Source organism: Camelus ferus, chromosome 16 (assembly GCF_009834535.1).
Source record: "Camelus ferus isolate YT-003-E chromosome 16, BCGSAC_Cfer_1.0, whole genome shotgun sequence".
Lineage (NCBI taxonomy): Eukaryota > Metazoa > Chordata > Mammalia > Artiodactyla > Camelidae > Camelus > Camelus ferus.
In genome coordinates this window covers 48,737,102-48,749,789 of record NC_045711.1, presented here as the reverse complement: position 1 = coordinate 48,749,789, position 12,688 = coordinate 48,737,102, and the positions used below count along the sequence as shown (strand labels likewise).

The 12,688-nt window shown below is 49.3% G+C and overlaps 1 protein-coding gene across 4 annotated transcripts; it reads left to right on the top strand.

The window, feature by feature from the left end:
* The first annotated feature begins 2,912 nt into the window (after positions 1 to 2,912).
* On the top strand, positions 2,913 to 12,336 carry GSDMB (gasdermin B). 4 transcript variants are annotated; one of them, XM_032457939.1, is made up of 10 exons: positions 5,219 to 5,435; positions 5,656 to 5,824; positions 7,456 to 7,627; positions 8,311 to 8,395; positions 8,807 to 8,845; positions 9,884 to 9,910; positions 10,641 to 10,801; positions 10,923 to 11,061; positions 11,407 to 11,477; positions 11,930 to 12,336. In XM_032457939.1, exons 2-10 carry the CDS (start codon positions 5,679 to 5,681, stop codon positions 12,071 to 12,073), a joined length of 984 nt encoding a protein of 327 aa, XP_032313830.1. In that variant the 5' UTR covers positions 5,219 to 5,435; positions 5,656 to 5,678; the 3' UTR covers positions 12,074 to 12,336. The 4 variants fall into 4 exon arrangements, with proteins under 4 accessions (XP_032313833.1, XP_032313830.1, XP_032313831.1 ...); XM_032457940.1 differs by having other exon boundaries at positions 5,219 to 5,462; XM_032457941.1 differs by lacking the exon at positions 5,219 to 5,435 and adding an exon at positions 5,484 to 5,504.
* The last annotated feature ends 352 nt before the right edge of the window (positions 12,337 to 12,688 follow it).

The window sequence follows — 12,688 nt, the reverse complement described above, 5'->3', positions numbered from 1 at the left end:
GCTGCAAGCAAGCCGGCCAGAGAGCAGCATCCTGGCTCTTCCTCTGACAAGACTTAACACCTCTGGGCTCCACAGGCTGGCTGAGCCAGGCTGGGCTGGCAGAGGGATGGCTTGTGCCATGGCCAGGGAGGGGTCAGTTCAGCAATGGCTTCATAAAGTCCCAAGGGGTGCCCAGTCCTTTCCTCTGAATTCCTCCCCCATTTCACTTCTCCTTCCTTTGGAGGGCTACATCTCTTCCTGGCCTTTGTGTCTTCAGGGGAATCTTCCCGCTTCCCCCTGCCGGCCCTAAGTGGGTGTGGGAGGGGAAGAGGTAACCCCTCAGGACTTATTTAGGCTCCCATGGCCGGGAAAGGGAGGAGTCCTTACCTCGTGTTCTGTGCAGTATCATCTGCTGTCCCCGGGACAGGCCCATAGTCCCGGTAGAAGGGAGCAGCTGCCCTCTGGAGCCTCGGCCCCTCCCTGGCCCTGGCCCAGCATCACAGTGTCCTTGGAAGTGGATATCAGGAAGAGTGCAGGATCTTTGCCCTAGTCCCTTCCCCGGCCTCCCTACCTGCCCCTGAGGGAGGCCCACACCGCACTGGGAGGAGACATGCAGCCACCTGGGCTCAGTCCTGGGGTGGGGGCACCCTGGGAGCTTGCATGGATCTGCAGGAGCGCAGTCAGGGTGAAGATCTGGGGCACATTAACAGCAATCGGTTCAAATCTTAGGTCCGTCACTTACTAGTCTTGTGGCTTGTCAGGTTACTTCTCTGAGCTTCAGTCTCTTCCCCTCTTGTATAGGGATATTACCTCGTAGGGCTGTTGTGAGTGTTAGCACAACGCCTGGCACGTTGTAAATACTTAACACATGGTAGCCGTTTGATTATTGTTAATTTTTTACCACCATTACCATCTCCTTAATTGTTCTTTCAGAACTCAGGGAGGCAGGGGCCAGAAGACAGGCTGGGCTCACCCAGGTGGTTGTCTCTGAGGACTGGGATGGGGCCGGAGGGCTCATCCTAGAGGAAGTGGGTGGAGAGGACAGGCGATGCCTCTCTCTTGAGAGGGCCACAAGGGAGGATGTGGGCAGCAGGGCTGAGTCCTCCTTACCTGCCCAGTCTGTTCCCTACAGGTGTTTGCTGCTGTTGTTCCCTGAGTCTTTGGTGTCCCCCCTACCCAAACATGGCATCTGGGGCGCTGGTTTTCCCATGAGGTCTCTCTCTTCATATCCTTGGCACAGCCATAGCTATTGCCTGCGGTCACTTGGTTGGTACCCATATTCTATTTCTCTATTCCGAACTCACAGCTCAGTATCCCTCATTCTGTACCATTCTGTAGCCCAAACTCACCTAGAATATATATCAGGTGAATATCTATCTCTTACCTGTTTCCTGGGTCCAAGAGGAGGGAAGGGTTGGTTTCTTACCTTTGGCCTCTCTGTCTCCAGCCCAGACATCATGTGGCTTATCTTTAGATAAATGAGAGATGGGGCACCCAGCTTTCTAGTTTTTTTTTTTTTTCTCCTGTTCTCTTATTATAGCTTCCTTAGACACAGGAACCGTGCAGACATCTTACCCAGAGGGGATTCTTACAACCTCCATTTTTGGTGAGTAGCTGAGGACAAAAAAGAGGTGGGTGGCCCCTGAGATGGACCTGTGGGCCCTGGGCACTGCCCTTCCATACACCCAGAAGAATTCATCAGTTGGGAGTGAGTTGAGAGCTGACCACCATGACAGGGCAGGGATAGAGAAGGGAGCATGGGTGAGTAGGTACCTGGACCAGCCAGAAGGGACAGAGGGGATGGTGGCCAGAGGTGGGAGGGGGATATGGAGCCCAGGAAGCTTGTGAGGGGAAGCCTGGCCCCAGAAGGGAAGCAAAGGAGCCTGAAGAAAAGGAAAGAGATTTCAAAAGGGAGGAATTGCAGAGTGATTGATGGAAAGGGAGAGAGTAAGAAAGATTTGGAGGGAAGAGAACCCAAAGGGTTCGGTGTGGTGGGGACAAAGAGCTGCCACTGACCAGAAGTAGGGGAGGAGCCACTGTGTCAGGTTGGACCTGCGATGGGCCTTGGAGGGTTCTGCAGGGCAGGCAAGATGGAGAGGTACAGAGGCCAATGTAAACCAGGAGAGGGTGGCGGGGAGAGTGGCTGGTGGGAGAGATGCCCCAGGTGGGGTTTGGGGATTCATTTTATTTTACCAAGTATAAGAGGACCCTTTAGAAGGTGACCAGAAACTGAGGAGACAGGACTTGGGTGTAGGGGGCTGTCCAGGGCATCCAGCTCCAAGCCACTCTTGTACTCCACCTTTTTTGCTTCCTTCTGAGGCCAATTTAGCACCATCTCAGTGGGCAATGGTTGGTGGGGACACCCATCCAACTGCCTTGCAGAATAGGCAGGGAGGGAGGCCCAGGAGTCAGAACCAAGGGAAGGAGTTGTCTTTTGGGGTTGGTAATGTGAGGTCTGGCAGCCAAGCCCCTCTTCTCTTCCCGGGTCCTCTTTCATCAACACTGGTGAGGGTCTGGCTGGGGCTGGTGGGCCTGCCTTTCCACCCCTCAGGCCCCTCTGAGCGAGGGGCAACTCTGCTGTGGGAGATGCAGAAAACAGGTCTTATTTTCCTTTTGGGGCAATCACTGCTCTCTCTTTCCTCCAGAGGGTTCCATGAGGGGCAGAGGTGAATTGGCCTTTGTGGTAGTCATTCCACCTTAGTGTGCAGTGACCACCACACCTTCTTAAAAACAGGGAAGGCAAATCATTCCAAGTCCTGGTTGTCTAGAACTTTTAGCTATTTCTTGACCCCAGGCTGCCAAAGGTAGATTTAAAAACGTGAACCAGTATCCACCCCACCACCCCCAAACTGAAATTGGCTTCCTCTTCCAAGTTGGTCCAGGCACATTGCCCATGGTATTTGAGGAAAACGCAAGAGCTGTGGTCCAAGAGATGGACCCTGGAGGGGATATGATTGCTGTCAGAAGCATCATTGATGCTGACAGATTCCACTGCTTCTGTCTGGTGAAGAAGAAGAAGCGTTTTCTTGGCTACCAATATGACAAGACAGACCTCACTCTGAAGGACATACTGGAGATGGAAGAGGGTGAAGAGCTGTTTGATAAGCTGGATTCTGGGCTCCAAGGTCAGTATGAAGTGCGTGAGAGATGGAGCCAGGAGACTTTGCCCACTCTTACTCTACCCCAGTCTCAACTCCCCACTGCTATCAACCAAGTCAACCAGTCAACAAAGAAACCGTGGAATTCGTATGCACACGTCCATACACCTCAATTTAAGAAATGTATGGGAGAGCTGCGTGGGGAGAAGGGAATAGGGGAAGTGGAAATTTATTTTTATTGGTAACTATTCCTAAATAGTCTTAATTTCCTGTTTTTTCCCTTTGTAAATAATTTTAAATTAGCTGAGGTCTTCTCACATGTTTATATATTTATCATTTAAATAGATAAATAAATGGAGGCAGTTTGCTTAGTGGTTAAGAAAGGGTGCAGGCTTGGCGGCATTTGGCTTCTAAGCCTTGCTCTGCTGCTGACGGGCTGGGTGACCTCTGGACAAGTTGCTTTACCTAAGTTTGTTTCCTTATCTGTCAACTGGAGAAAACTTGCAAGAATCAAATGAGGTGATTTATGTAAATCATTTACCACAGTGTCTGCTCAGGGGAGCAGTCAATAAGAGTTCTCCCCAATCATTATTTTATTATCCCCTCCAGTTTCCTGGAGATTATGACTGAATGGGAAGTTTGCTGGTGACCGACAGATGGAAAAAAATTCTACCACCACCACTGTACAGTTTGAGAGCACCTGTCCTGTGCCAGGCACTGCTGCTATGTGACCAAGAGCAGTGCCGGGATTACTCTGAGGTGGTGGGCTTTTCCACCAGTGAAGTTTAATTAAGCAAGCAAGGGGCTTTAGAAAAATTTCAGATGAGCATTTTTCAAAGACTCTGTGAGTCCATTCTCTGAAAAGAAAATTGCCAAGACTCAGTTTACTAAAAGCTAGTTCTCAAAAAAATCAGTTTGCCAAATGACCAGTTCACTGAAAACAGAAAAAAAAACAAAAACTAAAAACCAAAACTTTAAACCAAGACTAGGATGTTTTGTAATGATCATGTTACTCCCCAGGGGCAGAGGCAAACTTTCAGTATGGAAAAAAAAAAAAATTTGACTAAGTCAGTTAACTTCCCTAGAGGGAAAGTCTATCTCTTTGCATAAAAAAATGCAGAGGCAGAGGTGAACCCAAACTTAAAAAAATAAAAAAATCCTTAAGAATGACACGAACTGGTAATTTGAACTGATTTTCAGCCACTTGGCCTGCTCACTTTTCAAATGGATTACTATTTATTTTTAATTATATGGTATGGATGGTGTACATAGGATTTTTTTTTCCTCTAAAGTATATACTTTATGCAGATTTGCTTAGTTTTTATCTAGTGTCTTTTTTCTGTTCCCATGTTACATTTAGTTGTTAGGTCACCTTAGGTTCCTCTTGGCTGTGACAATATCTCAGATTTTCCTTGTTTTCAATGGCCTTGAAAATTTTAAGGAGTACTGGTCAGGCCTATGGTAAGATGCCCTTATACTGGAATTTGTCTGATGTTTTTTTCTTCATGGTTAGATTAAGGTAATGGGTTTTGGGGGAAGACTGCAGAGGTAAATGGCAGTTCTCATCTCATCATAAAGGGTATGTACTATCAATCTGACTTGTCATTGTTGGTGTTGACCTTGGTCACCTGGCTGAGATAAGTGACTATAAAGTGACTCTTGTCCCCTGCCCTTCTTCTTACTGTGACTTTTCTTTCTCTCTGATAAAGTACATGCAAATTTTTATGTTGCTCAAGAAACAAATGGGCCCTGAGACATTAGTATCACACACAGGACTGATTTCAGGTACTATTTCTAGGTCTGTCATGTTTCTACCGGTTTCAAAATGTGTTCTTTTCCCCCCGAATCTGGAAATCCAGCCCTGCTTCCCAATACCCAGCAGTAGAAGCTCTCTCTCCCTTCTCTGTGGGTTCAGACCTGGGAGGCCTTAGAGAAAGGCACTCAGCCCAGCGGCATCTCCACACGCGCCCCGCTAACCCTCGGGCAGCAACTGACTGGGAATCAAGGCCCTGATGCAACGCCTTTTGCAAGGCCGGGCAGAGTCCTCGAGGTCCGGCAGCCCTCCGGGGTTGCCTCATTTTACACGTGCACAGTTCCCACAAACACCGGAGCTTGAACTCTGCTTCGTTTTTATTTCCCAATTGTCAGGGGTTCCTGATCCTTTCGTTTTGCATCTCCTTGTCTCATTTCAGCCTCTTAAATAGTTAAATAGGACTAGCTCACATTTATTGAGCATTTAGTATATGTGCCAGGCACTTTGTTCAGTGCTTAACTGGATTATTTTATTTAATTTCCTCAAGCACAGGAAATAGGTTCTATTAATATTCTCCTTCTATGGATGAGGAAACAGATTCAAAGGTGAAGTGACTTATCCAAGGTCATTTGGTAAGAAGGTGGCAGAGTAGGCTCAGACCTTGGTGATTTCTGGTGAGAACAGCATTTCCTGGAGAGTCCCAGCTGGGGGCTTCCTCAGAAGGGAAGGGGATCAGGGAGCCCAGGATGGGGGGCTCCAGGGAGGATTTTCTAGAGGGAGATCTTTTGGGTCAGCCTCAGTGTGACCTTTACCTTCTCTTTCCAGTCCCAGAGGCTGAATGCCAATTAATGGACAACGTAGACTCAAAGGGAAGTGAGACATTGACATTACTTAAAAAACCCATTGAAATGGAATTCAGCAGGTCCTGGAAGCGGAGCACCACGTTATTGAAGACCTGGATATCCCCGCGATACCTGGATTCCCTTGAGAACAGGTAAGGCTGGATGTGGGTTGCAGTGGGGAATGAGACAGGAGGAGCCCATTTTGGGCACCACGGGCATCCGAGATGGGGGGGGAACCCTGGCTGCTGCAGCCTCTCTCTCTCCACTCCCAGCACTCCCCAAGTCCACTCCTTTACTTAGGCACGCCTTCCTCCCCTCCATCCTCAGGAAGCCTTCTCGCTCTTCCAGGATCAGGTTCCAAGAATCCTTCTTCTGATTTCCCCAATTCACTCACTTCCCTGCTGTCCACCAGAGTGACCGGTTACTCTGGCATGGACCAAAACCTGCTGGTTTCAAGAGGCCACTGTCCTCTGCTTTCCTATACTGTGCTGCCCACATCTGGAGTTTGGGCGTGTTTCACTCTGCCTTGCAGCAAGCCACTGGTTTCCATGTCCCTCTCCTCCACTGCGCTGAGAACAGACTTTACTCAGCTCTCTGTTTATCTCCAGCACACAGGAAGTATTCAGTAAGAGAACTAAAGTGAAGCACAATGAAATTGAAGTGCCCCTGCACGTTTCCTGCACAGGAAGTGCCGCCACCCACCCCACCAGGGTGGCACCAAGCTAGTGCCACAGAAGTTCTGATAGCTGAGGGCATGGTCTTTCCAAAGGACTTAGAGGGACATCAGCAGCAATCGTCTTGTTGGCATTGGTGTTTTCTTCCCTGGCTGGAGTTGTTGGAAAGTGTGGACAGCTCAGGGGAAGGGGCCCCACTGTTCTCCTAGGCTAGCTCTCGCTGAGCAGGGTGGATGCCTTTTGTTTTTCCTTTTTCAATTAAAAACTGAAAGTCTTATGGTGAAATTTTAGTGATCCTTTGATCTACTACCCACCAGGGTATTGCTGGGGAGGGGCCTTTGGAGTTTTTCTAAGGGAACTCAATTTCTTCTAGAATGCCTGTTGTTTCTAGGGTGAGGATTTGTGGAATGTGTAAACAGAGTTGTGGGGAGGGTACAGGATAGGTAAAGGAAGGTCAGGGAGGGATGTAAGTCTTTCTTAAGGCGTCTTTTGGTTGCAAATACCAGAAATTCCATCAGGTTGTTTTAGGTCACAAAATGAATTTCCTTGTGGAATGAGAGATGCCTCATGGGCCCCAAGTGTGGACAATGCGGCCAGGCCCAAGAAACCAGCACGGGGAGCTGGAGACCCTCTCAGAGACGGGGGTGTCGGGGACTGGGCAGATGTCCTTCTCAGGGCCAAGCGAAGGGCACCACAGGCTTTGGACTCATGCCGACAGGGGTTTGAAACCCAGCTCTACCCTTATTAGCTGTGTGAACTTGGACCATTCATGACCTGTCTCGAAAGCCTCAATTTCCTCACATGAAAAGTAGATGCAATCCTGCCTACGACGTAAGGTTGTGGTGAGGGTTAAGTGGAATGATGCGTGAGGTGTCTCATGGTGCTGGCACACTGTGGGCGTCCATAAATGCTAGTGGGTTCCCCTCCCACCTTGCACCCCCTTCCCCTGACAGGGCGTAAAGTGAACAGCAATGGGGAGGGAGTGCTGTGTTCCTTGGTTTTCCAGCCTCAGAAGCACTTACTCTTAAATAGGAAGTAGCTGGTGGAGAAGGAGAAATAAATGCTCCTGGGAGGTGGGGCCCCTCTCATTTCCCCTCTACTTTGTCCAGGAAGCTGAAGAGGGAACTGCCCCTTTCATTCCGATCAATCCAGAATATGAAAGAAGACCTGTATCTGGTGACAGAAACTCTGGAGACGACAAAGGAGGAAACCGGGGAAAGTGGAAAGCGATGTATTTTGAAGATCCTGATGGATTTTTTGAATCTCCAATGTGAATACAAGGTTAGGATCCTGGGAGGCAGGGGCTGTGGGAGAGTCAGCCTTCGTTCATCCCTTGCAGGTCTGGGGGATGCCGGTCCAGACGCCAGGCTCTTCGGCTCTTCCTTTCAACTTCTCTGAGGAGTCTTGCCTGCTCCTTGGCCTTCTTACGACTCTGGCACCTGCGCTTAGTGGCATCATAAGTTGCTCTCCTGTTACTCTCTAGTGATCCTCTGCTTTCATTTGCTCCATAGCGCTTCCCACGGCTCATAATTACATGGTTGTGTTTTGCTTATTCATTGCCTGCCTCCCTTTCTAGGAGGCAGAAGGCAGGAGCCACAATGCCTGGAACAAAACAGGCATATTTTGTCCTCAATAAGTATTTGTTGAATGAATTAGGAACCACATGAGTTTTGGGGTCAGATGCTGGTTTAAATGTCGGCTCTGCTGCTGTGAAAACAGGCTTATGTACTGACCCTCTCAGAGCCCAGGTTTTCTCATCTGTAAAACGAGGATGGGGAGTGGGTAGAGCTCAGTGGTAGAGCGCATGCTTAGCTTGTGAGGTCCCGGATTCATTCCCCAGTGCCTCCATTAAAAAAAAAAAAAAAAGGATGAAAATGTCTACCTCCCAGGATTGTTTGGGAGATCAGGCAAGATAACTATGTCAAGCACCTATGGATTAATAAATGTGAGCGCCTTTTTCCTAGCACCAAATGGCAGTGACCATTCCCCCTAAGAAGGTCCTGGGCTATCGAATAAAGCAGCTGGTCTTCCCCAACACGGAGACGATGAGTAAGCAAGGCCTGGGGTTGAGGGGCTGAGCACATGAGGTGCGTGGGGTTCAATTCCGCCAGGTTCTGTGTCAGCCTGGAGGGGCCCCGGGTGAGCTTGAAAGTGGGTGGAAGTTCCAGGGAAGAGGGAGGGTTCAGGACTGGGAAGAAGGATGGAGGGTGCTTGCTCAGAAACTACTGACCCAGGACTTGCACCCCCACGACACTAATTCTTCTCTAGAGGTGTTAACTCCCATCTCTCTCCCAGTATTGTGTGTGTGTGTGTGTGTGTGTGTGTGTGTGTGTGTGTGTGTGTGTGTGTGATTGGGGCAGGGTGGGAAGACTGGGGAGAAGCTAGAAAGAAGAACTTACAGAGAGAGAACTGGACTTTGTGATAACTGGTCTTTCTCTGTCTCTTTTTTGACTGGTTTAGGTATTTGTTTTTCGGGTGAAACAAAATCCTTTCCAGAAGGTGAGTGAGCTTCTGGGCCCCTGTTCATTGTTCCAGAATGGGCAAGGATACTAGTTCTAAGAAGAGAATAACAAATGGCTTGGAATTATAGAGTTATGAGTGCTGAGAATGTAATAGGATGCACCCAGCTGGGAACTGTGGTCAGGGCAGGAGAAGAGTCTGCCTGTTGGAGAAGCAGGTTGGATTGCATGTTAGCCCAGGGTTTCCAGGCTCTGCTAACTTCAGTTGGCTCTGTGCAGGTCAGTGTGCTGGGTCCTGGGCTCACAGCCCCTATGAAGGCTTGTTGGCCAAGGAAGCACAATTGAGTTGCCTGGCCAGTTCTCACATGACAGCAGTAGCTGTGAAAGGAGCAATGGGCTGGGAGTCAGATGATCTCAGGGCCGATCTAGTGCTGGCTGTGCTGCTTGCCGGCTCTGGAGCTTCCTGAGTCATGGTTATACTGACTTCAAAATGAGCTAGGACTAGACTAGAAGATCCTGATGATTCTGAATGTGGCTTCCTCTGGAATTTCAGAGTCTTTCCCCGAATCCCATAAGGGTTGTACAGCCTAAGAGGTCTTGGGAAGAAGTAGGGAGAGATCTAGATGGGGTAGAAAATTCAAAAAAAATTTCTGGAAGTTGTAGAAGTTGCAGGTTCAGTCCTGGCAAGGCCTGGCTAGCTCAAAAGAGTGCATCTCTGTCACTCCAAAGTTCTGTAACAGAGGAGTCAGGGGACAGATTCCAGTTTGTGCCCTGACCCAAATTTGCTGAGTGGCTGAGGGCGTGGTGCACCCTCTCTGGGCTTCCATTTCTCCTTCAATCATTCTAGGCCTAATCCTATGGCTGCCCATCTCTGAGATGTAGGAAAGGGTCTGCAAATATAGTGCTTTGTCACTGACACACAATGACGAGGATGCAGGCTCCCTGGCATTGGCCATGAGGACTCAGAGTCCAGAAATGAAAACTTCCACCACTGGGAAAAGAATGTCCACATTGGGGTGGAGGTGACCTGAAGACTCTTATGAGATTAGTCTGAAGACTCTTCTTCCTCTCTTTGCAGCAAAAGATGGTGGTTCACCTTGGTTAGGTAAGGATGGGGGCCAGCTGTGTGCCAGCTGTGTGCAGCTGTGTGCTGCACCTCTCACCCTTGGGTCCTGTGGCCGCAAGGAGTTCAGCTCAGATGTGGCAGCTGAGTATGTGTGTGTGTGCCTGGTAGTGGGGTGTGTTGGGAGCAGAAGGGTTGGGCAGTGTCCAAAGCAGTTTTCAGCTTTAGTCTGGGGATTGCATCTGCCTCCCTAAACACTACAGTGATTCTCATTGGTTGTACGTAGACATCACCTGGGGGGAACTTTAAAACTAGTGATACCTGAGTCCCACCTCCAGAAATTCTGATTCAACTGATCCGGGGATGTGGCCTGATCTGGACATTGGGATTTTTAATCACTCCCCAAGTGAGTCTCATGCACTGTCAAGGCTGAGAACCAATGCTCTAATTTCCTCCAAATCTTCAGTACTCCTACTGCTGTCCAGAGACTGTCCTTTGAATGGCAAGGACTAAATAGGCTTTGATTTCCTGGAGGTGGAGAAGAATTTGGATTTGGTCCTAGACTGAGGCTGAGCTGGGGAGGTGGACATGGGGCCAGTGGGAGGCAATGATGATGGATGTCTAGGAAGAAGGATGCTTTGTTTTAACAGGAAAAGATTAGAAGAAGGGAAGATACAGAGAGGTGGTCTCCAGAATAAAGACAGAAAAATGGGGGCCTAGGTAATGGAGCTTGCTGGGCTGTGGGTTGGGTTCTTAATTTCTGCTTCTACAGGGAAGTCCTTGAGTTTGGAGGATTTCAGAAACATGGAGGAGAAGGTGCAGGACATGATGAGAGCCCTCCAGGGTCTGACTGAGGACGAGCGAAAAGAGGTGCTAAGCTGCCTCACTGAGTGCCTCAGCAGGGATGAACAGCTGCAGGATCTACAGCAAAGAGTAAGAGGCCCAAGGAAGGACTGGGGCAGAGGGAGAGAGGAGCCTGTGGGGAGGGCAGGTGACACACTGAAGACAGTCTGCTATCGTGGGACTGGGCTCATCTCCCCTGTCCTGGCCCTAGGTGTCTGATGTCCTGAGGTCCGGTGAGCTACAGATAGAGGGCCCAGCATTTCTTTTCATAAGCAGCCTTTTTAATGCTGCTGGGATCTTCGTAGAAGTGCGCGCAGAAGCCATCTGGGATGTCCTAGATGCCATGACAGGTGAGGAAGGGTTTGGATGTGAGCTGGCCTGGAGGAGACGCTGAGCAGAGGGGCCTGTGGGGCATCAAATCTTGGGAGGAAGGGGGTATACATTGCCTTTTACATTTTGTGAGGCATAGACCTTCACATTTCAGAAACTAGCCATCTTCCCCAGGCCAGGGATTGAGGGACTGCTTCCCCTTCCCCTTCCCCAGGCTAAGAGGAAAGCAGGAGCCCATTTGGAATAACCCCCATCTGGCTCTCGGGAACCTCCTCTGATGCTTGTCCCAGGTCTGACCAGACAGTGAAGCCCTGTCCCATTACGTGCCTCTCCTCTCTGCCAGTCACCCTCTTTTTTGCCCCCAGAGCTGTCTGAGGAGCGGCAGCTTGTGGCTGAGGTCCTAGAGAAGGGGACCCTGCCCCTGTTGAAGAACAAGGTAAGACCAGCCTGGGCTGAGGGCCCAAGTCCCACTGGAAGTGAATGCGCATGCTCTCAAGGGACCCTAGGAACCAGCCTCTTTCTCCTTTATAATTCTGTCAGCTCCTGTCTGTGTAGCCGGTTTGTGGCAATTCCCTAGACGTACAGTTTCTGGGACAATTAGGGATGTGCTTTTCAGGCTCTGTTGCTTGCCTGTGGGCAAGAGAGCGGGTGGAAAACTGTTAGTCCCGGGAGGGTGGCTGGCTCCACCTTGAGTGCCAACGCTGACTGATGAGCAGTGCCTGTCACTATGCTGAGGGTGTGAGGCTCTCTGGGCTCCGCAGGAGAGAGTGCCGTGATGGATAACTGTGTCTGCCGTGGGCTCAGGATTAAGGAATGTGTCCACGTATTTGCCATTTCTAGTATATTTCCTTGTTCCTAGCTTTTACATTCTGGTGGATTTCCTTCCAGGTGGAGTCTATCCTGAAGCAGGACTGGAGGGAGCAGCCCCAGGATGTGGGCTGTGACCCCCAGGCACGAACTCTCTACGCCCTTTACGTTGTTGTCTCCACCCTGCTGCAGCTGGGTGAGAAGCCTGACACTGGGTGTTCCTAACTCTGTTAGCTCTTCAACAATTCAACCAAGTCTCTGGGTGCTCCCTTCCCCAGTCTATCCTCACCATCCCCATTCCCAGGACCCTGGGCATGCTAAGCGTGTGCTCTACCACTTGAGCTATATCCTCCCCCGCCCAGAACAATGTCTTTAAAACAAGCCACTGGCTATTTTTGATACATCCTATTCACTGGGATACTGTCCAAAAATCAGCCTGGATTGTATGCATGTATTTCTGATTAAAAGTGGTAGATTGATCATATCAATTTCCTCTCCCTCTTGAAATCTCACTAAATGCCAATAAAGCGTTGGAAAAGATACAAACCCACAAGGATAAAGAGCATTAGGCTGCAGATAAGGGATTTCAATACATCTTTGGAAGCAGGAAAGCAATGAAAGGAGTGCAAGCTAGGAGGGGTGGGAGTGATGGGTATGGAGGAGTGGAGGAGGAGACTGCTGGTTATCATCATAAGCCTTTTAGTTCTATTTAGTATTTAAGACAATCCAATTAAAAGTAAAAGAAATATATACTTGTTGTAAAGCATTTCAGGTATTTCTCAAAGTCAAAGTCCCTTCTCCTTTTAATATAACCACTGTTAACATTTTGGGGTATGTTAA

Coding starts and splice junctions, on each gene's coding strand:
- GSDMB (XM_032457939.1), top strand. CDS start 5,679: ATGGACAACGTAGACTCAAAGGGAAGTGAGACATTGACATTACTTAAA. Junction 7,628..8,310: donor ATCTCCAATGTGAATACAAG/GTTAGGATCCTG, acceptor CCTTTTTCCTAG/CACCAAATGGCAGTGACCAT. Junction 9,911..10,640: donor TGGTGGTTCACCTTGGTTAG/GTAAGGATGGGG, acceptor CTGCTTCTACAG/GGAAGTCCTTGAGTTTGGAG.